The following is a 27882-nucleotide window of genomic DNA, read 5'->3' as shown; positions in this document are numbered from 1 at the left end:
AGCCAGTAAAAGTCTTGTAATGTGTTTTTGGTTGATTAGAAGCAAGAAAATTGCTTTTCCTTTAGGCAAAGGTTCATATCTCTTACTGAATTTTAATCTTCAAAGATTACCTAGCTCTCTACAAGAACAGAGTGATATTTCATCAGGAGGAGTTTCTGAACATTACATTTCCACATTGCAATTAAGAGCAATGGTGAAAATCAGTTCTAAGCAGTAAAGATTTTACACATAAACGTAGTCCAACTTCAAATCTATATTAAATTCAACTTACAACTTTTTAAGGAAAAAAAAAGAGAAATTATTGTAATATGAAGGACTATCCTGGGGAAGAGAAGAGCAATTGTATAAAGCAATATTTATGGTATTCCCGAAGTAACAATTTTTGACTTTTCCAGGTAACCTATATAGATTAAACCTAGCACAGATTACTAGAAAGAAACACAACCAGCCTGGAAATGCTGGGATGACAATGCCTAGCAGCATAAACCCTTGTTTTGATGCCCCATCGCTGGAAGTGTTTAAAGCCAGGTTGGATGGGGCTTTGAGCAACCTGGCCTAGTGGGAGGTGTCCCTGCCCATGGCAGGGAGGCTGGAACTAGGAGATCTGTAAGGTCCCTTCCAACCCAAAAGACTCGGTGATTCTATGATCATATGATTGGAGTGTAGTCAAGGTCTTTGAAGTATCTATACATGGGATGTTTAGGGCGAAATCTGGTTGAACTGAACAAAAATAATTCCTCTGAATTGTAGTACTGCTCTAGAATTGTATTACACAGTCACCCACAGACAGATAGGAAATAAACAGTTCCATATTCTAGCTAACATGAAGAGATATCTAACAGAACCTTTATGCACAAAGACAGAAGCTAAGACACGTATCTCATTACCAGTGTGATTTCCTTTTTTCCTGGTTAGAATTTCCTTAGCCTTATACAAGACCTTTGAAATTAGCTTCTCTATTGACTTTTGTGTGGTTTCTGCCTTTGCCAAATGAAACGACACAAAACAACCCCCTGTTGCAGAGATGCCCGTGTATGCAACATTGAACATTTGAGCAACCTGCTCTGACCCTCTCATCAGCTGCTGTCTCCCCCTCCCTATAGCCATCACAAAACACTGTTGAATAATTCAAACTGAAAGGAAAAAAAAAAAGTCCATGAAAATCACCTAATTTTTTTCAACTATTTAATGCAGTGTATGAGGAAGGAGAGAGACCTTTTTGCATGGAGCTGTCAGCTGCTAATCTTTCTAATAAATGTAGAACTACAGAGATATTGTTCCCCAGATTAGAGCTCATGATGAAAGTCCAGATGTTCATCAGAGAAGCCTTCTTTCAAATATAACTTCCACATAATAATTAATTTTATGAGCATATATGGGGAGAGGAATCATGTTGTTGAGTAAAAGGTTCCATTTGTTAAAGACATCTAGCAATAATAAAGTACTCACATTCTGTTAAAGTATTTTTAATATTTATTTTTAAAAATCCATGCAACACTGTTGATGAGGGTTTTTAGAGGAATACCTACACTCAGTATAGCTTATTTAAGACCAAGAATGCTGAACTTGTATAATTCCAAGTAAATTGATAGATGTTCAGAGGCCTGGATTATTGCTACACTTCACAGAAGACATGCAAAAAATGCTACCCAACTGTTTACTCACTCAATGAAATAACTGAAAACAGACTTTATGTGTAAACAAAAGTGGATTTTGGAAAAACACAGCAGCTGCCTTCAATTTATTTTATTTTATTGTTTTTATTTTATTTTATTTTATTTTATTTTATTTTATTTTATTTTATTTTATTTTATTTTATTTTATTTTATTTTATTTTATTATCTGTATTTGTTTTTATTTTATTTTATTGTTGGTGTTGTTGGTGATTTGTTTTTTGTTTTTGTTTGTTTGTTTATTTGTTTTACAGCCAAGCTGGTATGTCACTGTTTCTAGGTGCAGAATAGCTGTAATTTTGAAATGTTGAAAGTTTGTCCTTTCTATATTGTTGTGTCATGAAAATAAAATCTATCTCTTTTTCTGATGCTCTAGTAGAAATGATAGGTACCTGTTAAAACTGTTGAGTAAAATGTACCTTTTTGTAATGGGATAAGAGAAACTTCCCAAAGCAAGTGGCTTCATAACAAAAGCCAAATTGCAACTCATGCCACTGTTAACTACATCAAGCGGCTCCTTTGGCTTAGCTAAATTAATCTGAATATTGAAGTTGCTATGAAACTAGACGTTGCAGTGAAAAATACATTTACTTTGAGGCAGAAAGGGATGACAAGAGAACTTGCATCTGACTTTTTTCCACCGAGGAGTAATAAAAAATCATTTAACTGGCTCTCCAATGACTATTAAAACCAGCTAGAGCTACCTATAAAACTATTGTACTTGCTAGCAACAGTGATAATTTCTCAGTGAACGTGGAAAAACAAACCCTGATCATGTGGTCTTCTACTGCCATCTATTGTGTACATGGAAATATGCACATACCAGAGGTGGAAGTTGCCTATTTTCCTTTTTAATGCAAGACAAGCTCTTTCTGCATCACCTTTCCAATCAGAAAACACAGCCAAATCTCATTTTAAATATCCTCAATCGCTTTTTCTCTTTTTATAAAGTACAGAAATGGTTGTCATTTATGTACTTTGCAGCAACATGCAGCACTCTCACCACTGTCAGGCTTCATTGTGCTAATGCTGTCTGTGCATGTTATGTATGGAGACCACATGGGTGCATGCTCACACACACACAAATGCAGTGAAAGGCAGACCCAGCTGTGATAGCTGTAGCCAAAACTGTGGAAACCTTATAAACGAAAACACACTACAGCTGGCTTATGTTGTGTCCCAGAAGCAACCCTGCGCTGCTGATTGTTTCTTCTCTCCAGCATGATTGTAGAATCACAGAATCATCTATGCTGGAAAAGACCGTCAGAATCACCAAGTCCAACCAGCAACTTCACCTACTGAGTCCCACCACTAAACCATGTTCCTGAGTGCCACGTCCACACACCTCTTACACACCTTCAGGAATGGGGACCCCACCACTTCCATGGGCAGCCCATTTCAATTCCTAACCACGCTCTCCATGAGTAACTTCTTCCTAAACTCCACTCTAAACCTCCTCTAATGCAACTTGAGACCGTTTCCTCATGTCCTATCGCTTGTCAACATGGTATGTCTAGAAGGCAAGAGGTTAGTAGATCCCAACAACACAAAGTGATATTGAGCACAGTAATTTGCTTCTTTAAGCCAGGTGAGAAAACATTACTCAGGGAAAGTTCCCAGCTTCCTTTTCCAATGCTCAGACCAAGATCTCACATACATATATTTTGGAGAGCTAAACTTCCTAGCTAGATTGCATTCAGCTCATCGCCAAGTTCATCCAGCCCTCCCTTCTGCTGCTTGCATATTTGCCTTTCTTACGGATTTAGACTTATATTGCACCTAGGTAACCCCTGTATAATATAAGGCACTCCAGAGAGTGAAGGTTTAATCTTTCTGAACATATTGCACAAAAAGCAAAGCTTATTTCTTTCCACCAGCCTTTTTATCTGCCTCTGCTGCTGAAGTTTCACTATCTGAGCTCTGAGTGTGAGACTCTCACTCTGTTCACTCTGTAATTTTCTGTGTTTTCTGGAGAGCTCAGGTAATCCATGCTGCAATCAAAATTTTCACATATTGGCATATTTTTTCCTCTTCAGCACTTTCAGGCTAGTTTAATGTTAGTTCTTCTCGCTCCATATGTCTTCTCACATCCAAAATCCCTCTTCGTGCCTGCCACAGGACTCTGGAGCTTGCCTCACAGATTCCCTGTTGGCCTGTTTCCCGCACAGGGATCAGTCTTCCAAGTGAATATCATATTATTTCCTGCTAAGATCTTGTGTGCTGGATCGTTTCTTACAGTTTTCAACTGAGAGCAGCTCCCCAAAAGCTGCCTTGGAGCCCAGTTGCTTTTCTTTGGTCCTGTCATTCCTGCATTCTTTGGCTCCTTTCTTCCTGCCTGTGAATCAAAAGAGGTCTCCTCATACAGCTGAGACCCTCCTCCAAATGAGGTATTTGTTGTTTTAATGTGCAGATTTCTTCGCCACAACTCTGACCAGAGTATTCAATGGATTAAGGTTAAGAGATAGATTAAGGCAGACACCTCTGCTTCTCTTTAAGTGCAAAAGCAGACCTCTTCGACCTTGAGGAAAAGGGTGTATGAGCCAACCTCCTCCTGACCTGCAGCCACTGCTGGGCTGTGGGGGCACAGGAGAGTGGAGGAAGGGTTGCTCATCTGCTTGGTGAGGGGACATGCCTCAGGTTGTTCAGCTTTCCCTGGGAAGGAAAGGTCCTCTTCCTTCGGGAAAACAGGCTGAGCAGCTGGATCTGGCCAAGGCAAAGATTGTTGTGCCAGGCTGTGATGTAGCAGTGGAGAACATAAGACACAAGTTGAATGCGAGTGCTGTACAAAACAGACTATTCTCTATTTCTCTGTTTTATCTCTTTTAGGTGATCATGATCCTTAAGGAACTTTCCCTATTTTATTAATATGCCACATGTAAAGCACACATGGAACAAGCAACCACATTTTAACAGGCAATGTGGAACAATGCTGCTGTTGATTAAACTTGATTACTCTATAATTTGGCTAGAAGAAACTTTCTTTCTTTTTCTTTTTTCCTTTTCCTTTCTTTTCTTTTCTTTTCTTTTCTTTTCTTTTCTTTTCTTTTCTTTTCTTTTCTTTTCTTTTCTTTTCTTTTCTTTTCTTTTCTTTTCTTTTCTTTTTTCTTTTTTCTTTTTCTTTTCTTTTTTCTCTTTTCTTTTCTTTTCTTTTCTTTTCTTTTCTTTTCTTTTCTTTTCTTTTCTTTTCTTTTCTTTTCTTTTCTTTTCTTTTCTTTCTTTTCTTTTCTTTTCTTTTCTTTTCTTTTCTTTTCTTTTCTTTTCTTTTCTTTTCTTTTCTTTTCTTTTCTTTTCTTTTCTTTTCTTTTCTTTTCTTTTCTTTTCTTCTTTCAAGTTCTTTTAAGTTCTTTTCAAGTTCTTTTAAATTGTTCTGAACTGTACTAATATGCACAATTGAAATATCATGCTTGAGACTCTGGTGCAACATGGTATTACTTTCTTTTTTTTTTTCTCATTGTAACCCAGGGTAGGAAAGGGCTTGCATGGAGCAATTTTTATTAACACATACTGGGCGTACAGGAGTACCAGCTTATTTTGTTGCAGAGGTTCAATACACTGTGTAAGGTGTATGTCTGGGAGCTGCTGTGACAAACCAGTTCCATCTGAGGGAAGCTGGTGGAAGCCTTAGCAAAAGTCTCTGCAAACTTTTTGACAGGAGATCACAAATCTCCTTGAAGAGTCTTGGCAGCTGTCCAGCTGGAAATAATATGAACTGTGTGAAAAATATCTTTTCAGAGCTGCAAGGTAAAAGTGGAAAAAGAAAAAGACTCACTTTTAATTCAGAGTGTTAAGCAGGGAAGAGTTCTGGAAGAGAACTGAGGTTAAAGATTTAGATTAGACGTTAGGAAGAAATTCTTCACTCAGAGGATGGTGAGGCATTGCAACAGGCTGCCCAGAGAAGTTGTGGATGCCCCATCCCTGGAGGTGTTCAAGGCCAAAATGGATGGGGCTTTGGGCAACCTGGTCTGGTGGGAGGTGTCCCTGCCTGTGGCGGGGAGGGAGGGGGGGGGGGGCAGAACTAGGTGGTCTTTAAGGTCCCTTTCAACCCAAACCTTTCGATGATTAGCATTTGATTGTAACAATTTAAATAGCATTATTTAACAAGACTCATCCACAGCTAAAATGATACAACTTGGTAGAAGAAAATTTTTTGAATTGCTTGCAACATGTCTACTTACACCGGAACTGAAAAAATATTAAGATCTTGAATGAAAAGGTGCCTGGAGCCGGAGAATAATCAAAGAATGTTCAATAGCTGTTCACTGCACAAATGAAAAGGTGACTATACATTGTCTGCAACTGCATGTTGATGTATGTTGACGTTTTTTGGCCTAATGAATTAAATGAGCAAATTCTTGGTGATGCATTATTTTGGTCATGACTGTAACTCACATAATGATGTAGCATGACAAAGCTCAGGAAAATGGTTTCTTTAAGCTACATTAAAGATTTCTTTAAAAAAAGATTTCTTTAAGCTACATTAGCTCTTTATTAACAGATTATTAATTAACAGATTAATTTTAGCAAACAAGATTATTTTTATTTATCCACTTACTCTGAAAAAAATGGTTTGTTTGTTTGTTTTGTCTTTAGGATACTGTAAGCACTGTGAAGTTGACAGGCTGGGTAAGACTATTTTGAGGAGGACAGGGTACTAAGAGATTAAGTGTGAACTCATTTCAGAAGCCATGATTTGGGAATGATTTAATATTTTCTTCAGCGTTTGCTCCCTCAGTGCCGTAAAAAACTTGTGAAACATTGTAGTGATTCTTGCTTGAATCAGAACAGTACAAATTGTTTTCTTGTGTGAGTGTACATCAATTCACTGTAAAAGCACACTAAATATTAGTTAAGGCTGAACTTCAGGTTAACATGATTTCATTTAGCATGTAAAGAGTTTTGTAAGTTGATGAGCTGAAAACTGATATAATTTGAAATAACAACTTCAATCTTCTTATACTTTATTTTTATTGTATTGTATTGTATTGTTCTTCATCTCTTTATTCCTATCTTTCTTTTCGACATGATTATAACCATAAACTTCAGCAGGATTATGTGAATAATGCAGAAAGCAAATCTGCCAGTAGAAAACATTTTTACTATTTTTATTTGGAGAACACATAAAGAAAACATGGACTTTATAAGTTGTGCAACAGCTGAATTTAGTACAGTTTAAAATACACATTAAAGGAAATACCAACAGCAGACTAGTCTTAAGACATCACTTTCCAAAAGAAACATTTATTTTATCTCATGGAAAATTAGCAACTCACAATCATGAATGTTTCTGTATAAACTGTAATACACCATGGCAAATTTGATTTTCACAGAACTTGATTGATAGGCAAGTCATTAATGCATTAAATGGAGGTAGTGAATCAGTCCATAAAAGACCATTTTGCCTCCAGGTACTTGTAACATATGACTTCTCAGTTACAGTTTCATTACAGAACTATGTTATACATTAACCACAGAAGCTGTCCAGGATTATTATTATTTTTTTTTTCTATATACAATACTCATACATGTATAACTGAATACCTGAAAACTACTGGTGTCTCTTCTTGTTTTCCATTCACTCTCAGTGACTTTTCAGAGACCTCTTCATTCCATCATCGTGGGTTAAAACACAGACTTGAAAACTTCTGTCTGTATTAACCAGATGGCAGCAAGACTTCTCTTTAGTAGATCCTACATAAATATGAATTTCCTTTCTATTCCACAACAGTATTAAGCTTCCCATGGTCAGCAATGCATAAAAGGGAAAAAAGGGAGTAGACTTTTACAACATATATTGCAGTGATGATTTGAAAACATTTTTCAAGCAGTAGTTTAATCTTCTAGGATTTGTATTTGTATAGTGTCCACAATCACAAACTTGTAGCATAGTATTCCAACCCACTAACTGCAGATCTCAAGTCTTGAAACAAAGATGCTTGCTTCTGCTCACATCTTCCTCCACAGTTCTTGCAACTTAAGAACCAAAATTCAGTTTTAGTGTTGTCTAATGCTTTAGACATTCCAAACTATTTGCAGATTATACTTTCTCAAGTTTAAAACTAATGTTACTTAGCAGACTACAACAGATGAATATATACATCTATATATGGCTATGTCCAAAAGGGAAGAGCTGAGGAGGTCCACATTTTTTAATGACCTTGAAGTGCTGCTATAGATTACCTCTATTGCAGTATTTTTAATATATGAAACAGTATAAAAATTACAAAATTTTGAAAAAAAAAAAAAAAAAGAGCAGGAATATTGCTGCTAGTACTTAAAACATTTTGGTAGATGCTGTTACAGGTGTTGCAGAATTAATGGCGTGGTTTCTTTATAAAATTTAAAATCTCTGTCCCTCTGCAACATTTTCCATAAGTAAAAAGAAACCTAGAACATTCTTCAATATAAAATATAATTTTCTTCTCTATCAGGAGTCTTCATGTATTTCTGTTGATATCCTTAACGAAACTCTCTAGAACAAAAATAAAACAAGATCAGCTTAAGATAAATTAAGTTCTGAGATATACAAGGAGTACAAAGAGATGAAACAACAACAACAACAACAACAACAACAAAAAACCTAAGTGAAACACATACTGTGAGAAACTTTGAAAAATGGGAAAGGATTATTTTTCTTTTAAAATTAGGTGTTTGGTTTTCTGTTAGCACTGATTAAATGAAAAAGATGATAGAATCTAAAAAATCTTTGTCATAGTGAAAAACAGATAAGATTTCATGCTATTTCATATCATGTAAATTAAAATGTATGCATTCCCTATTTAGTTTAGTTCTATTGTTTTCTCTTATTTATTACATTCATGGTATTTATATACAGCTTGACTTTTAATGTTGAACAGTTTGAGTTGTGTGCAAACCTATGAACTAATTTAGTTATTCTAAGTACTATAGTATTGTCTGCTAATATGTATCTCCAAGGTAAGAGTTTTGTGATAAAACAGATACCATCAGATATGTAGTCATCAAAGTGTGAAGGACCGGCAATAAATACAACAAAAGATAAATAGTAAATTCAATGATGCATGCAGGTCTGAAGGGTAGTTGAATATTTGTTAGTTTTGGAAGGCAATTATAGGCTTTTAAGGTAATTCACTGTACTATTTTGAATTCATTTTTTATTTTTTCCTGCAAACTCTACCTTTCATTTTAATATTGGTCACCCCTTCAGTCATGGTCTGTGTACTCAGTATTATTAGTCAAAAGTAAATGCATGCAAAGATGTTAGATATCAGCTACCAAAATATGTGAACTCTAAGTCCTGAGTTGAAAACTGATTCCTGTATATGCTCATGAAAGTTATATACAGATCATACATGTATTAACTACTCCCATGCTGAGCAAGTATATGAGTGCTTGCTTCTGAGAAGAAGCAAGTATGCTAATTACAAAGTTTTATGTGATCTCATGTCAAGTTTCAGTTTTACGACAGTGGACTTAAGGGGCTCGCCCAACCTCCATCAATTCTGGCTATGGTTTCCAGCAATTTATCACAGCACCAGTTGGCTCACATATGTGATCCCAATTAGTTCTACAGTTACGCAAATTCTTGGATCAATAGTTTTTGTCTTTCAGCGACTTGTGTGAGGCAATGGTATTTGTGAAAGACCTACATATTGGTATGATACCCACTCTGATTACAAATGAGTTAATTCATCTTTGTAGTTATGGTACTCAGGAGCATTTCTCAGTCTTTGCTACCTTAAGCCTTCTCCTTGAGTCTTGCAAAGATGCAACGAGGTTTTGTAGAAAACAAATATCCGTAAGTCTGAGAAGGGTATAGAGGTCTTTATCTTCCTAACACACCCAGGAGGTTTTGTCCTCAAATCCTCATAAGACACTTATGAGCAACGTTGTTTTTTGTTTTTTTTTTTTACAAGTTCTTTTGCCGAAGTTAAGTCTCACACATTTATATTTTAGCATTTTGTATCTCTGAACTGACCCCAAAAAACATGAAAATCTGCAGCTAGAACGTAGTAGGTAAACAAAAATGTGAGGAGGGAAAGCTTAAGGAACTAAGTTTAAGTCGAATAGAAGTATTTTCTCTTTAACTAATCTAACATTTTCTCTTCCTTAAAGTCAGATTTGATACATCACCAGAAATCAAACTATTTGTAACACTGTTCCAGCTACCCAAACCAGAAGGTTTTCATGTTAATACTTTTCAAAAAGAATTTGATATTCTTAACATTGTGAGGGAACACATACCAAAATGTGTTAATTTTTTGAAAGAAAGGATACAGCTGTAGTTGAAATACAGTGCATTACCATATAAAATCTCTTGGGTAGAAAGAAATGCAGTTTTAGCTGCAGCATTTATTTTGTTATTATAACATTCTTAAAGGGCCTCTTTCTAGAGAAATGGTGTTAAATAAATAAAAGATACTCATTTATTGAATCATTTTCCAGACCAAACATCTATTAAACTGATTTGTAACACAGATTTTTATGTTTTAAAACATAGAGGAAAAAATATTCATTAGGTAGACAGAAGTCAGTTCTTTGACTGATAATTTATTTTTTTTGTATACCTCTGGCATTTTTAACTCAGATAAAGAATAATAATTTTCTACTGCATTTATTGTTACAGAATTCATAGTTTTCAGTCTGCTAAAATATGCAGATACCAACCTGAAAATCTCTAATGAACGTTAAAAAAAAGAAGATAAAACCAAAGGCCACTGTCCATTCACAGATTGCGCTCATGAAATGATAAGTATAATCCTGATGGGATGAGACATAAAATAAATTTTCAGGAAAACAAACAAACAAACAAACAAAACAGCTAAGCAAAATAACTGTGTAATGCTACAAAAATAGGCATAAGATCTCTAAGGCTCTTAAAAAGTTGATCCTTAAAAGACAACATATGATTTGAGAAAGGAATCCATATGCTTCAGATCATGAATGTTTTGGGGAGACGTGTGCCAAGCTTATATAATAGGATTCTGGTCTGTTGTTTAGAAGTTCCAATTCCACAATAATTTAACAGTAAAATTCAAACTTGTAAAGACATTAAAATATGTACAGCCTATATTACTAGAACGTCAAGGAAAAAATAAAAGCAGTAACAAAACTAACAATCTTATAAGCAACATATACTCAGTAAAATTAAGTATGTTTTTTCCTGAGAGAATTCATTGCATTTGTTTTACAAAATGAATAACTAAAATTGTCACAAAATGCTATGCTGTTGTATTTCAAAGGGAAATTAAATATGATTTCTTAGGTAAAATCACTCATAGTTAGATCAAGTCCTTATAAGGATTTATTTTTATTTTTTTTTTGGAATGAGTAAACAGAGAACAGTTTCCTTCTATAAATTCAGCAAACATACTGAGACTTATCATCACAATACCATGTTGTATTAAAGTTAATACAGATTCAGTTTTAACAGAATGGTAAATATATTTATCAAGTCTGTATACATCCCATGAAGCAATGTCTTGTGCACCACTATGAAAAACATTACAAGGAAACTACAATTAGCACTAGATCAAAGCATAGCTTGAATATAATCTTCATCTGAAAAATATTATGTTCTTATGTGAAGGATATCAAAGTGCTGATATTCTTAAACTTTTACTCAGAGTCACTGAGTTCAGTAATACTATCCCTTACAATAAATTCTCACAATGTTTTTAAATGGATGGCCACCTTATATGACAGCTCCTGACAAGACTTTTGTTTTTAAGTAGACCGTCATAGAAAGACCTATGTAACATGACAAAAACAGAATGACAAGTGTTTCTTTACGTGCCATCAACAAATATGACAATTTTTTCAGTAAAAATAATTTTTAATCCTTGTGTCTCAAGGAAAAAAAAAAAAAGCAAATAAACAAAAACCCCCAAACAAACGAAAGAAAAAAAATCACAAGGTATATATTACTAATATCATCTAACTTGAGAGAGAAGAGTTATCTCACAGATGCTTTACCACTCTTTGGTTGAAGTTCATTTACCAGTTTGCTTTTATTAAATTCTTCAAGCAGACTAAATGCTCTGTGTTACTTAACTTGATTTTTTGAAACCTCCATGTGGCTAAGTTTGTACCAAAATAAAATTTGCCTTTTAAAAACCATCATTCTGAGAAGAATGAAATTAATTAAAATACTTGATGCTCACTTTAGTATGCTTTAGCTCAAACCCCCAGTGTTTACCACAGTAGTAAGAATTAATTAATAAGGAACGGTGGAAAAAGCTGAGAAAAACAGTGTAGCAAAAATAACTCAGAAACTTCAGAATTAAATTGTTCCACCTTTGATACATGCGTGAAGTTCATCTTCAAGAATTGTGACCACAAAAGGAAGTAGAACAACTCATTTCCAGAAAGTTTGTTTTTTTACACTTTGTTCTACTGGTAAGTTTCATGTGCCTCGTTAAAATGAAAGTCTAACTCTCTTAAGATGTACCCATCCATGAATTTAACAAGCCACAGACAGTTTTCTAATGAAGAAATAACTGTAAACTAGTTTTCTGCAAATCAGTGACCTTCTGTTCTCAATAATGTACTATTTAAAGTCTCTGATGTGTTAGTAATGCTATACAATTTAGATAAGCATAACAGCATACCCCAAACAATACAATACCGGGTAAGTTGGCTACCTAATGGGATTTTACCTTTTCACCTGGAGTCCAATCAATTTTTGTCATTGAAATTTTTGAAGCAAATACAATCACTGGTGAAGAAAAAACAGTGTAAAGGAAACTACAAAAGTTTAATGAGTAATAGTGAAAATGTCTACTTTTAAAAGACGTCTCAGTTTCCCCCTTCTCTAACACAAAAGATCCAGAACAACTAGAATATCACATCAAAGTATTAAGAAGACAAGTAAATGAAATATATTACTTAAAGGGAACTGATAGCAATCCAAACTTATTTCTGAATAAAGGTTTCTGGGGGCTCTTCCAAGTACAGAGGGTAAGGGTAGACATTCCAAAGATCAGATCACTTTCATGACCGAGGACTATGGCAGCAGAGCCCTGCATTGTTGGAAGGGGAATTAGGTTGGTTTCCACTTGTCCACAATAGGTCCTTTGATATATTTGTATAATTTTCTCTCAGAACTGCGGTCCTCTTTAAAAGCCTCTTCACAGCTGCTGAAATCAAAAGCAGACTGTAGCTGAATGGCTTATATGATGATCTGTTGCAACCATTTTTTGACACTGGCTGATCACCTGGAGTCCAATAAAATCAGTGGGATGACCCTAATTTCAGCAAGATGTGGCAAAAGCCAGTGTGTTGAGTGTTTATCAAGGGGAGGCATCTAATGAAGCCAAGCACCAACAAACATGATCCAAAGCATCTACTTAGGCTTAAAAGGGAATCTTGTATATGTCAACTGTATTTTGTATTTCTGTGAATTAGGTTCACTTCAGACGTGGTGCCCCCTTTTTGCAGGCCTTCTCCATACCCTCCCTAAAATGAAGGAAGTTGGGAAGTTGGTCTGGCTGACTTTCTGATGTTCCTTCCTTTCTGAATTATCATATAATAATACAAAGAACACCAGGGCATCAGATTTAAGTATACTGCTGAAAGAAGAGCTACAGCTTTTTAGAATGACTCTGAAGCTCATCTTTATGCTATTAATACTGTTTTGACATGCTACGTGCATTATAATGGCAGAAATATTAGAGTGTCCTAAGCAAAGACTGAAACCTCATTTCATCCTTTATTAGCAATGGTTTAACTTAAAAGGAAGATCAAGAAGCCATAAAGGGAAAACTGTGAGATGCACTGTAAAGGATACTGGGAATGAAAGCAATGCATGATATTACAGATATGGCCATCCTTATGTGACACACAAAGTAAGTGTTCCATTGTGGACAGGACTTGTAAGAGATTATAGATTGAAGTGTTATGTATACAACACCAGAGCCAAATGCCACCAAAGCTCCTATGTCATGGACGCTGGGAACAGACAGCTCCTGGAAAGAGATTCAACACAATGGTTAGCTGTTACTATTCGTACAGTGGTAGGAGTCAGTGAGCCCTGAGAAGATGCTCAGCATGTAGAAGCAGCAGGAAACTGTCCGTTCTAACAGTCTACACAGGGAAGATGAAAGAAAAAGGAGAAAGAGTAGGTCAGAGAGGTAAATTAACCTTGGCCAAAGCCACCAGGTAAAAAATAAAACACATTGATCAATTTTAATGCTCTTCAACAGTCAGTCATTATCAACTACTGTTTTCACAAGCAGGACCAGGCTTGTGCTTTTCTTAAGATGTTCCTATACTTCCTTTCTCCCTTTGCTCTGCCAAAGATTTTAATCCTTCTGTGTTGAATCTGCATTTGTGTGGCCATATAATAAGTAACTAGTGGTGATTTTTCATAGCAGCTGATGTAAAGTGTGACCACTGCAGCTCTGTCCCCACCCTCCACTGGTCTGCCACAAGACTCAAGGAAATGAGTCAGCAGAAAATTAGTTACATATTTAAGGGGAAAAAAAAAGTGTTACCTAAAATAAGTTCTTGATATGAAGGTCTTCCACTGTCAGTCACTGGAATTATTCAGCCCTCCAACTCTTTCCCACATCACCAGCCACTTTTATTTAACTTCCACAACATGTGAAAGAGTGTTTAAAATTCCAGTATCACTACATGTGGCCTATATTTTTTTAAAACCCTAACTATGGAAGATTCTCTCCTTTAAAACGCACACAGCTAAAATATCTGGCAAAAGAATAGATGAAGATTCCCAAGAAATTGTATTCTAAATGTTTCAAAAAAATATGAATTCTAAGTTATGACACCTTGGAATCCAGTACCAGACAGATAAATTAGCTTTAAAGCTCTATTCTGTCACCAGAACATAGCAAAATATGTGCTATGATCTGACCTACTGCAGTTCTATTTTAATGATTCATGAAAACATGTCTATATTCTCTCATTATGTATTTTAATATTTTTTTCTGTCAGGAAGCCACTGATTTCTTTTTCTTTTAATGGTGATTATATTCACATGCTCTATTTTATTTTTCCTATGCTTTTCTTTCTCATTATTCCCCTCTATCTCTCTGTGATGTATTAAGTTCTGACAGATTTTAAAGCATGTTTCTCACAAAGGTATTTCAGTGGCCTCTCATCTACACTTGCATCTTCTTTTCTTCTGTTCCATTTTTTGCCTTTTATGCAGAACTGACAGCATTTGGTACAGAAAGCATTAAGTAAGCTTAGCTGCTGGCTTTTGCATTCAGCCCTGTATACAATATAGAGAATTTTTCTAAGAGAGCTCTCACTCTTGCTCCTATCAAACTGCCAAAGCCAAAACAAAAAAAAATAAAAAAATTAATCATAACACCTACAGAACCATGGGAAATCTTGCTACCTCTGGTGTGGTAAGCCTCCAAAGCTTCCTAGTCAAAGATGGGGAAATCTCCTTAATCATGTGTAATGTCTAACTGGCAAAAGCAAACCTGCTGAGACCTGGGTTTATGCTTTGCCTTATTCATGAAGGCCCACGGGGCTTTTCCTTCTATATCCAATTATCTTCTCAAAGCTGTCCCTCCACTGTCTTTTATTCCTACATTTCAGGCATTGTATTATTTAAACCAGAGAACAAACACCTCATTCATGATCATTACTTAATTTCTCAGAAACTCTTTTGCTTTTAAAGAACCCACTCCTAGAGTTTTCTACCACCCATATTCTCATTTTTGTAAAGCGTTCAGAGAGCAATACCACCAAAACCCCATACTGCCTATCATACTACACCTTGAAGCAAAAGCTTGAAAAAATTTCCTTTACAACGAATTATGTTACTTAAAAGATTAATCACAAGTAGCGTTATATTAGTGTTAGTAAATGCAAACCTTAAATATTTCCAGTAATATTTCACACTGGAGTCTTTTCAACAACCTAGATATTTTGCTAGGGGAGAGAGAAAACAAAGTGATGCCCAACGTCAGTCAGCTTTACTAAAACACTTAGGTATGAAGCTAGCTCACCTGCTGGGGAAAAATAAGCATTAAGAAACAACCAAATTGTACACAGGGATATGAATTTCCTGCATGATGCACTGCTAGAGAGTCTAGGCTGAATGGTAAAGAAAACTTCAAATTCCAGCTTTTCTTTTATCTCCTGACCTGAAGCAACAATCTGACTTTGAACAAGTCTCACAGCCTATTAATGTTTCAGTTCTTGTGCTGGTAAGTGGGGTTGAGTGTACTGTTCACTATACAGTTAGAAGACCTACGACTTGCAAGCCACCATTTCTATCTTCATGGGCAATTAATCATGCTCAGATATTTGCTAGATGAAATCCTTAGCTAGGTAGGATCCTTACTGTGTTCTGAACCTATCCTACAAACTACACCTAACATGCAAAGTAAGGTCAAAGCAAGAGAAGGAGAAATTAAGAGAGGAAGGAACCTACAAACAGGCAATGAGAGACAATAAAGATTAGATAAGTAATGCTATTACTCTCAGTGAACCTCTTTTGAAACTTTAGGATTGAGATCTCTACTTTCTTGACCCGACCCTCTCAAATTATTTTGTGTGCTGTATTTGTCTTTTACGAATTGAAGCTGACTTCTTTTGTGCCACATAGAAATCTAACCAGTAAGAGTACAGATATTTAAAAATAGAATAGAAAGCAATGCTTGTAGAGTTTGCTATCCACACACAGTGCTTGGAGGTAAAACTAGAAACAGCAGGATACCAGTCTAAGATAGAGAGGTTTTTGTCTGAAAATACTATGCAAATGACCTTCAAAATTGTATTGACTGCTGAAGCCCTGACAATCTTTATTTTCAATTTCTCTGTATATTGTCAGGTCACTATATGACAGAACAGTCTTTACCAAAATGTTCCCCAAAGTAGGGCATTCTTCAAAAGTAATAATTCATCTCTTTCCACAGATTTCAAGATAGTATCTCAAACTACCTGCTACCATTTGATTCTCAGATGAAGAATTTATGATATTAAGCTGTTTTCTAGTACAGACATGTTACAAAATAAGCAAAATCCCTTACTGACATAGCTATACAAGCAAAAAAAAATTTTTAATTAACAATCTAGTTTACAGGGATAAATCAAATCTGTCATTTTAAAGCTATTGAAAATGTAAGAACTAAGAAAGACATTTGCCAAGTATTCACACTGAGATAACGTTAGCCATTCTGATCTATTTGATTTTTTAACTGATAAAACAATTTTAGTTTTATTTATGGTATGAGATTTATAATCATACCTGGAAAGTTGCAACTATGCCCATTCCAGTACAACCCATCAATCCAATGCATAATGAGAACATGTTGCACGAAGACCTAATGAAGTGCGATGACTCATTTTGCTTCTTTATTATTAAATATCTGATATACATTGTAATTACACCTGAAAAAAAAAAGTGTTTTTTCAATATTCACATATCACTTACATTTCAATACCTTGCATTGTAACACATTTAAATACAGAATGAAATTATAAGCATAATGCAATAAATAATACTGCCTTAATTTTGGATCTTCACATCTTAAACTCCACATTGCAGCAAATCAGTTCAAGAAAAAACTAATTTAAATACCATATTAAATACCAGGCACTGGCATTCCACATCAGGAACAGCTGTTACAGGCAGAAATGGGAGAATTCAATCTGCTCTGATATACACTCTTGTACCAGAACTACATCTCTTTAATAATGGACATACTGAAGAATTAATATATTTCTGCAGTGTGTAAACAGAAAAAAATGTAACTAGCTGTGTATTCAGAAAATATTCAGAAAGCTTTTGGCATTCTGGCTATTCTTTAGTATAATAGAGGCCCCAAACCACTACTCATAGATTTTATTGCAGCTCACATGACCCCAATATGCAGCTCACTCCTGACAAAAACCTCTAGTGAATTAGAAGATCATAGTTCATCGGGATAAAACAAGTAGTAAACTGGATTCCATAAAAAAAAAACAAAACAATACTGTAATTCAGACTGATAACATAAAACATGGTTTCATTCTATCTACAGCTGGAAAGATAAATCATGTAACTTTGTTCAGGTACTGAGATGTTACATGCAATGCAACCACACAGTGTGAATTAAATAGATTCTTTGAAAAAAATATGGAATGTTAAATTGCATGAAGGCCTTCACAGCCGCTATGTACATGCATACCATTACACAGTTTTTCATCCTCCATCCCCTAGAAGCGAATAGGAAGTCCCAAACCTTCTCATTCAAGGTCAGCAAAAATTTAGTGGAGTAGGCATCTTCACAGAGGAAGCCAAGTTTTGCTTCAATACTGTTTTACCTTGCTGCAGCATTATTTAACCAAATGTCTCTCTATAACAAAGATAAAGTTGGTGCACACTAATTATGCCATCTTTCTTCCTCTTTTTATTTCCAGTTACGTTGACTACTTTGCACTGATGAGATGCTCTTGAGAGACAGAAGAGCCTCTAAGGTTATGCTTCCCCAAGCACCTGGTCCTCTGGATATGAATTCCACCTAGCTTGTATTACCACTTAAGTGTGGAGTACTTTTTCTGCAGAGCATTGTGTGGACTCCAATACAGAAGACAATAATTGTTAGTTTACATTTCTTTTCTGTGTTATGCCAAGTAATGTATACCTACCTAAAAGTGCTGAAATATTAATCATAAAACCAAAGATACCACTCTCAGGAGGTTTAGTTCCAGTGTCACTAAAACAAGAAGAGAAAGAAGAAATTAAAAGTTAATTGTGATCTATGAAACATAAATGAGACATATACATGAAACCTCAAGAGAAATGTAACTTGTGTGAACTGCTGTTACATTTAAATGCATAAATTGGAATGTCACCCGCTGTGTGCTTAAGCTCTATTTGTAGTACTGAATCTTTTGTTTTAGAAAGTAAACACAATTTTAGAGCACAGTATTTGAATTGTATTCCTTCATTTTCTCTATGCAGTATGCAAAGATGTGATAGATTACAATACTGTGGTTGTGAATTACATAAATGATTATATAAATGGTATTTTAGAAATGACATTTCTTTTATCCACTAAACTAACACTGTGAAATATATATCTAATGGCATTCAGTATCCTAAAATATTAGAGAATTTACACTTACTTTCCTGATTTCACTGAACAGACTTTACACCAGGAGAACAATTGTGTTCCAATGCCTGGGAACATACCTAGGCAGTGTTTAATTTTCTAATCTTCTAATTTCCAGCATAAGAGGACTTTCAGCCCAAGGTGTCTGTCGTCTTTCACTGAAGCAAATCGCCCTCATAGGGGATAATTAGGAGTTCACTGGGCCAGACAAATGGAGCTTACATAAATACATATAGGTGAAAAATGTCACATATAAAAGATGAATGTTATTTACAAAATGGAATACCTTCATCACAGAATCATTTTCCCTATTTTTTCCCTACCTATTTGCAAACACCTGCACAAACACCCATAGCAGAGAATGCCCTTGCCTAGCAGGAAGGGTGTGAGGATGTGAGTTCAAGTCTCCTCAAGCAGGATCCCTTTATGCCAAGAGAGAGAACTGTGGAAAGAACGCTGCAATACCATCACCTCTTTGTGTTACCTTTTCTTTTCTACGGCACAGCCAGATGAGAATATCTGAGAACATCAGGCTGTTTGTCAAGCCAATGGAAAGCATGTAGCTCACAAAGTCTTATACAACTTGGCTGTGAGCTGAGTTTTTACTCACCAGTACTAAGAGGCTGTGGAGTAACATGCTCACCAGAACTAAGATGGTTGTCCATGTAAACAGAGGCACCCAAGGAACTTTACTGTCAGAAACGCAAACAGGTAAGGATTTTAGCCCGTGCCAAAGTTCAGTGGAAACTGAACAAAGACTCTGAGAATGAAACTTTATCTTAGCTATATGATGAGACAAGTAGGTACTAGCCAGAGATTTTTCACATGATTCAGGAAGATAAATCCTCTTCATCCCAACAGTGAGGCTGGATTAGATTTTAGTGCCAAACCGAACATACCACTGTGTGCAGTCAACATGACAGGTACTCATCCTGAATGCTGGAGCTTTAGTACCCAAAAGAGAAAGTTCTCTCTACATAAACAAATGTTTTTAAAGATTTTGACAATTTTGTTAACTTCAAGCCAGAAAAATATAACCATATCATTTTTTTTTATTATTTTTTTACAAACTCATGTTCTCTCTCAATCCCCTTATCTGTCACAGAAACATTTGTGTAATCAATTGCTAAGGTGATTTATCAAGAATGGGAGGAAGCTTAGAGTGCAGGAAGAATCCTTTTCTATGACAAACTGAAGTACAATGAAAAAAATAAAATCTTGTATTTCCTTTTGATGTGACTGGTTCCAAATCCTCAGACAACAAAAACTTGGGATGCCTAGGCTTTTATACAAGTTTTTACAACTTCTCAAACATTAAGAATCCCTACTGACATCTATTTTCCTGTTGTAATGCTTTCTGAAGTCTTGTTACAGCTTGTACTCAGTGTTAGTCATTTTTCTTTGATAGTAGAATTGATGAAAACAATAGAGTGTCTCTTTTTTTTGTTTGTTTGTTTGACATTTCTGAAAATCGTCTTAATCCTCACTTAATTTAGCTGATTTTTTAACCTTGAACTTCACATCTTTTCCTCATCTTTCTGGAGTGTTTTCACAAATACCAGTAAGGGCTTCATTTAAACAGTGGGCTACTTGTGACAATCTTGAAGGACTTTTGCAAATCAAGAGACTACTCTATGCTAAGTACAGGATTGTGATCACTTCAAAGCTTTTGAAGGGCTTTAGGTGAGAAGAGAATGGAATCAGCACATGCAAAGAAAGCAGCCATTTGAAGTTCTTGGAACACTTCACATCACAAGAGCAATCCAAATAGCCTGAAATCGCACTGAACTCCAGTCATTTTTTTAATTAAAGCTTTTCTCAAGCTAAAGTTTTACAGGTGAATTTTGCTATTGTTGATTTTTAAACTCAATAACCTTTGACATTTACTTCCAAGTAATTTCATACCAAGAATATTATGTCATATCTGTGATGTATTTACAAAGTACTGTACAGGATTTTGAAGGACGGAATCTTTATAATGCCATATTTTCTACTAAAAATACCCCTAAGGATAAAGGAAGACTTATATACATTTTTAGTTCACTTCTGGCGTACTGCTTTGGAGAAAAAAAAAGAGAAGGAAGGAAGGAAGGAAGGAAGGAAGGAAGGAAGGAAGGAAGGAAGGAAGGAAGGAAGGAAGGAAGGAAGGAAGGAAGGAAGGAAGGAAGGAAGGAAGGAAGGAAGGAAGGAAGGAAGGAAGGAAGGAAGGAAGGAAGGAAGGAAGGAAACATGTAGCAATTACTGTTTTTTAATGAAAAAAAGGCGCATACTGGACCTGGTGCTCCCTAGTGCAGATAAACTCATTATAGAGGTTAAAACTGGAGGCAGTCTTTAGGCTGCAGTGGCCATGCTCTGGTTAAGTTTGTGATCTCAAGGAACATGGGCCAGGCAAAGGGCAAAGTAAGGGCCTTGGACTTCCCAAGAGTGAACTTCCAGCTGTTCAAAGACCTAGTAGACAAGATCCCCTGAAATACTGTCCTTAGGCACAAAGTTGCTGACAGAACTGGCAACTCTTTAAAGACGTTTTTGTTAGAACACAAGAACTCTTCATCTCCCTGCGTAAGAAAGCAAGCAAGGAGGGCAGAAAACCAGGAAGGCTGAGCAAGGGTCTGATGGTCAAACTGAGGTGCAAGAAAGAAATGTGCAGGCAGTGGAAGCACGGACACATGGCCTGGGAAGAGTACAGGGATGGCATCCAGATATGCAGGGATGCAATCAGGAAAGCCAAGGCACAGATGGAACTGAGCTTGGCAAGGGATGCAAAGAATAACAGATAGGTATTCTACAGGTACATTGGCCAGAAAAGAAAGGCCAAGGAGAGTGTGCCCCCTCTGATAAATGAGAAGGGAGAACTGGTAATGACAGAAATGGAGAAGGCTGAGGTACTCAACAAGTTCTTTGCCTCTGTCTTCACAGACATTCAGTCTTCCCAGGTCTCTCCAGTCCCTGAACCTCTAGGCAGGGGCTGGGGGAGCAAAGTCTCTCCCACCATAAGTGAAGAGCAGGTTTGAGACCACCTGATGAAACTGAACAGTTACAAGTCTGTGGGGCCTTATGCCATGCATCCCAGGGTCCCGAGGGTATCATAGAAATATAGAATATCCCAAGTTGGAAGGCACCCCCAAGGATCATCAAGTTCCAACTCCTGGGTCCCCAAAGGACCACACAAAAAATAAAAAATAAATAAATTAATAAAATAAATAAATAAATCAGATCATGTGTCTGAGAGCATTGTCCAAATGCTTCTTGAACTCCGGCAGGCTCGGTGCCGTGACCACTGCCCTGGGGAGCCTGTCCCACAGCCTGACCACCCTTCTGGTGAAGAACCTTTTCCTGATATCCAGCCTTGAGGGCACCCCTGTTGCAGCAGCTTCAAACAGTTCCCTCAGGTACTGTCGCTGTCCCCAGAGAGCAGCGCTCAGCGCCTGCCTCTCTGCTCCCCTCATGAGGGAGCTGCAGGCCGCCATGAGGCCTCCCCTCAGTCTCCTCTTCTCCAGTCTGAACAATACAAGTGACTTCAGCCACTCCTCATATGTCTTCCCCTCTAGACCCTTTACCACATTTGTTGCCCTCCTTTGGACAATAACAGGTTTACATCTTTCTTATACATTGGTGCCCAGAACTGTACACAGTACTTGAGGTGAGGCTGCACCAGCGCAGAGCAGAGCGGGACAATCCCTTCCTTCAACCAGCTAGCCATGCTGTGCTTGATGCACCCCACAGTACGGTTGGTGCTCCTGGTCACCATGGCACACTGCTGGCTCATGTACAGCTTGCTGTCAACCAAAGCCCTCTGATCCCTTTCTGTGTGGCAGATCTCCAGCATCTTGTCCCCCCCTCTCCAGCCTGTATGTATAGCCAGGATTTCTTCCCATGTGCAGAATCCAGCACTTGCTCTTATTAAGCTTCATATTGTTGGTGATTGCCCAGCTCTCTTATTTGTCTAGATCTCTCTGCAAGGCCTCCTCACCCTCAACAAAGTCAACAGCTCCATCCAATTTGGTATTGTCTGCAAACTTGCTCAGAAAATCTTCAAGTCCTTCATCTAAATCATTTATGCAAACATTGAAGAAAACTGGTTCTAAAATGGAGCCCTGGGGAACCCCACTAGGGACAGGTCACCGTCCTGAAGTAACCCTGTTTACCAGAACCCTCTTGGCCTGACCCATCAGCCAAAGGATGTTATTTCTGTTCCCACTGACACTCTGCCATTGTTACTGGTCCCCAGTATTGGGCTGCAGCTATTGTTTACAAGATTGTGGTGTTGTTTTTTGTTTGTTTGTTTTGGTTTGGTTTGTTTTAATTTATAGTCAGCATGCGCCTTCAGGACTTGACAATGTAAGACTTTAGGTAGAGCTAATATATCTTAATATCTAGTATTACTGTAAAAAGTAGACAAGCTTTTGGATGTGTAACCTGTTCTTTGAGTGAATCTCCATTCTATTTGCTAGGGATAGCTTGGTAGTTCTTGCTTAACTAGCATGCCTGATGACTGTTTAGCATAAGAAAGCATCCTGATTTGAAAAGTGGTATGAGAAAAAAACTAGTATGAGAAAAACGTAGTGCTATGAACTGAACTATTAGTGAACTGAACTGAACTATTACCCTGAACTTGCTCTTGTGGGTGAAACCGGTGTCATCCCCCTGTATACAGTGCAAATATTTACTCTACCATCCTTCAGCTTGAAACCTGGCAGGCAACTCATAGTACAGGAAATAGTTCTCTGAGATTTCAGGAGCCTTGGATGGTAGAAAGCCATTTTGATATACTGTTTCAATGGGATTGGTGTGTTCATAAAAAGATTTAGGTTCTGTTAAATTGCTGGTTTTCAGTAGAAGTGTGTTCAGGCAGAAATTGTTTTCATGTTTCCAATATTATTTTTCTTGCATGATTGATGTCTTCGTGTATCCTGTTTTGGCTCAGGGTCACTAACTGCACAACACCAAAGACACAGCAGACCTGGGATGGTAGAGTGACAGTGCTCCGACTGGCTGATGGAGTTGCCAAACCTCTCTCCATCTTATTTGAAAAGTCCTGGCAGTCAGGTGAAGTCCCTGGTGACTGGAAAAAGGGAAACATCACTCCCATTTTTAAAAAGAGTAGAAAGGAGGACCCAGTGAACTACAGACCAGTGAGCCTTGCATGTGTGCCTGGGAAGATCTTGGAACGGATCCTCCTGGAAGCAATAAGGCACATGCAAGACACGAAGGTGATCTGAAACAGCCAGCAGGGCTTCACAAAGGGCAAATTGTGCCTGACCAATCTGGTGGCCTTCTACGATGGAGTGACTGCATCAGTTGACAAGGGAAGACCAACCCATGGACTTCTGCAAGGCCTTTGACATGGTCCCACATGACATCCTGATCTCCAGATTGGACAGATATGGATTTGAAGGGTGGACCATTCAGTGGATAAGGAATTGGCTTGAAGGCTGCACTCAGCGGTGGTCAATGGCTCTGTGCCTAGGTGGAGGCTGGTAACAAGTGGTGTTCCTCAGGCATTCATCTTGGGACTAGTGCTGTTTAATATCTTTATCAATGACATAGACTGTTGGATCAAGTGCACCCTCAGCAACTTTGCAGATGACACCAAGTTGAGTGGTGCAGTCAATACTCAGGAAGGAAGGGATGCCATCCAAAGGGACCTAGACAAGCTTGAGGAGTGGGCCCATGTGAACCTAATGAGGTTCAACAAGTCCAAGTGCAAGATGCTGCACTTGGGTCAGGGCAATCCCAGATGTGAGTACAGACTGGGAGAAGAACTCACTGAGAGCAGCCCAGCAGGGAAGAACCTGGGGGTTCTGATGGATGAAAAGTTTGACATGAGCAAACAGTGCGTGCTTTCTTTAATTCTATGATTCTACGATATGAAACAGATACTTATGCTCATTTATCTGCAATGATGCATAGGTGAGCACATCATGAACAAGATGAGGAACCCAGTATGAAAATTACATCATTTGTGTCACTATCACGTGGCAGAATTCTTCTAGGTCCAATAGTCTTCTGAAGAGTTGAAAGAGGAGAAAGTAAAGCAGATGGGGAACAAATATTTGGGGCCAAAAGACTCATCATCATCAAATTTTCTGCGTAGACATCATAAACTATTTAACACCAAACTGAAGGTAGGAAGCGTATATTCTGACATCAGCACAGTTTCAATGGCAAATGTTGATGTGGTCTTTCTCTCACTGTAAAAACTGTCACATGGTAAACGAATATAATTAACAAGTTACCTCAAGGCACACATAGGTCACTTGAATAATCTGAATAAGAATTAGACAAATGTTGAACTAAAATTTGCCTATATTGCTCTTCTTTGTCCAACAGGAATTTCCCCACACAAATTCTATTTCATTTCATTTAAGACATTGCACAACTGAAATCTTGCAACATTCTTCCTCTTTCTTTTTATCACTCTAAGTTTCACTAAATCATTCTTAATCCCATGATTCATCTTCTTATGCTAAAGCAATAAACTACCACATAAGAATACAAACTATGAATATTGGCCTGAGTACACCAGAGAAATCATCATATTATGTACAAGTGCACCTTCTGTGAAGAACATATGCCTAGATCATATGTCTTTAGGACTATTAATAATTGTTCACTAGCAGTCAATGTATATCCCTAGTAAAAATGTACTAGTAAAAGAATTTAAAATAAACAAGATTTCTTCTTCCAAAAAAAAAAAAATTTTTACTAGCAAATGCTGTTTTTTGTTGTTGTTTGTTTTGTTTGTTATTTTATTGCTGACACAGTTTCATCTTTTTTTTTTTTTTTTTAGGGTATGTGGATATTTACAGTTATTCGTTAGTTAAAGGATAAGAATGATTGTTTTTTTTTCCATTTATATATTACCTGCACGGAGCTTCTTATTGATTTAACTATGGCAATGGTGACACCTTCATCAGAGCTTTACATCTGTGACTTCTCTGTTTGGTCTACAACTTTAAAAAGAATCACCCTTATAAGTAACATATGTGTGCTGTCAAAAACTTGACTGTAAGTACAGTAATTCATAAAGTAAGTCATATTCATTCAAGTTTTATTCAAGTTGGCATAAGCTGCAACAATAAGAAACACCATTTATCAAAATTCTTACTACAAAACCTCAAAGTCCTTCAGAGCACAAACCATGTACTGAATGTGAACAGTTGCATCAAACAGTTTATTTTTCCTGGATAACAGGGGATAAATTGCACTGGTTACAAGCACTTTTGTGTCAGTAGAACTGTATGGAATCGTGGAAGAGCAGAACTGTAACCACTATTGTTAAGGCAGTAGAACATTTTTGCACATACAAGAACAAGGCTTTCTAAGAGCACAGTCCCGATACGGGCAGATAATCTTAACAAGTTTTGCTGACATAAGCATGAAGTACAGCTTTCTTTGGCTCAGTTTGAATGAAGCTCAACTATCTTGTGGGTTGCAATGTTATTTGCACCATTTTACTTGCTTATGATCACAGACCTGAACTTTCAAACAAATTTAAGAGTATGTACAATTCAGGTTAGCAGTCTTAAACATTTATGCAAGATCATAGGTTCTGTCAAGGAATTAGGTCTAGAATTATCTGAAACATGTATTTGAAAAGCTTCTCTAGATCCTTTATATATCTGAAACCATTCTTGGATTTTTGTCTCATCTTTAATCTGTTAAGAGCTAAATGCTAGCAATTTCACTATTCAGATTTAAATCTTAACTAAAGCTATATAAACAATGATTTATTCAAGTCTGTGCTTAAATGACTAAAGTTATAGAATAAAATAGAACAGAACAGAACACTTTAGTCCTGTTGGAAGCATCCTATAAAGATCATGAAGTCCAACTGCCTGACCTCTTCAGGGCTAACCAAAAGTTAAAGCACATTACCAAGGGCATTCTCCAAATGCCTCTTGGACACTGACAGGCATGGGGCATCAACCACCTTGCTAGGAAGCCTGCTCCAGTGTTTGACCACATTCATTGAAAATAAAGTTTTCCTAACATCTAGTATGACTCGGTATCAGGAAAATTGATGTTAGAAAAAAGCATGCCAGTCATCTCTTGGGTAGCTTTGCTATGCCGAAATTGTAAAAATGCATGCCTGCGCGTCTCCTACAAAGCCTGTTGGAGCTCTTCAAGTCCCACCACCATCTGCTGCACTTTGGCCCAATTCTGGAGTTACGCAAACAAAACCCTACATGTACACTACTTAAAACTGAGCAGTCAACTTATGTCTGTACGCCCATAGCATACCTTGGCTCCAGCCATGAACTTCAGGCCCCGTGTGCCAGATGTGTTGAGACCCTGGGTTCTCTGGGGGTGTTGAGGCGTGCTGGGGGCTGGTGGGCAGCAGCACCCGGCTCTCCCTCCCCACCTTCCCTTGGCTGCTCCCCACAACCCTGGGTGCCTGCGGTGCCCCCACACCCCCGGGTATCACCCCCCCAACACCGAGGGAGCCCCCCGGCACCTGCCCACAGCCCACCGCCCCTTCCTGGTCCGCTGTCCCCCTCCCTCCTCACCTGATGTAGGGGACGAGGGGCTCGACGTGCCCCTCCAGCACGGCGATCACGTAGGAGATGATGAAGGCGGCCGAGGACCAAGTGACGAGCAAAGCGGGGACGAAAGCCACGCCGGGCATGAAGCACAGCATCGCCCGCGGCTGCCCTGCCCGGGGGGGCATCCGGGCGAGAGCACCCCGGAGCCTCACACACACACACGCACACGGGGGCACCCCCAGGGCTCACGGGGCACCCTCACACACCTCCGCCCGGTTCCCAGCGTCCTGCCCCACGCGTGTTTTTCCCCCGCCGGGCAGCGGCGCGGCGCTGCCGCCTTTCCCCAGCGGCGCCGGGGATCCCCCGCCCCGTTTCCCGCCGCCTTCCCTTCGCTTTCGCTTCTCCTCAGCGCGGCCCCGCTGAGGCAGCGCCCTTGGGGGCGCCGGGAGCTCCGCCCTGATGGCGGCTAACGGCGGATAATGGCGACCAACGGTGGCCAACGGTGGCTAACGGCGGTGGCTGCAAGGAGCGAGGGGCCCGACGGGGCCCCTCGGTGCCGGGGGGTGCCGGGTTTTAACGGCCTCGGTTGGGGGCTCCCCCCCTGTCCCCCTGTCCCCCTGTACAAAACCCGCCCGCCCTGGGCTTTCAGACACCCCTCGGCTTGCGAAGTTC

At 38.0% G+C, this 27882-nt stretch overlaps 2 protein-coding genes across 3 annotated transcripts in view; one reads left to right on the top strand and one right to left on the bottom strand.

Moving 5' to 3' along the window:
* WASHC3 (WASH complex subunit 3) overlaps window positions 1-18540 on the top strand; it is a 57090-nt gene extending 38550 nt beyond the window's left edge. The window contains exon 7 of the mRNA XM_068663946.1: window positions 18030-18540. Within this exon, the coding sequence (XP_068520047.1) occupies window positions 18030-18066 (37 nt within the window). The 3' untranslated portion in view covers window positions 18067-18540. The remainder of the gene's footprint in view (window positions 1-18029) is intronic.
* Window positions 6749-27882, bottom strand: DRAM1 (DNA damage regulated autophagy modulator 1). 2 transcript variants are annotated; one of them, XM_068663900.1, is made up of 7 exons: window positions 27235-27877; window positions 18258-18325; window positions 16876-17018; window positions 13438-13615; window positions 12308-12366; window positions 10317-10409; window positions 6749-8142 (listed from the first exon to the last, which is right to left on the bottom strand). In XM_068663900.1, exons 1-7 carry the CDS (start codon window positions 27393-27395, stop codon window positions 8098-8100), a joined length of 747 nt encoding a protein of 248 aa, XP_068520001.1. In that variant the 5' UTR covers window positions 27396-27877; the 3' UTR covers window positions 6749-8097. The 2 variants fall into 2 exon arrangements, with proteins under 2 accessions (XP_068520001.1, XP_068520012.1); XM_068663911.1 differs by lacking the exon at window positions 10317-10409 and having other exon boundaries at window positions 27235-27882.

This window comes from Anas acuta, chromosome 1 (genome assembly GCF_963932015.1).
Source record: "Anas acuta chromosome 1, bAnaAcu1.1, whole genome shotgun sequence".
Taxonomy (NCBI): domain Eukaryota; kingdom Metazoa; phylum Chordata; class Aves; order Anseriformes; family Anatidae; genus Anas; species Anas acuta.
The sequence above is the reverse complement of the archived record's forward strand: the minus strand, read 5'-3'. Positions and strand labels throughout refer to the sequence as shown.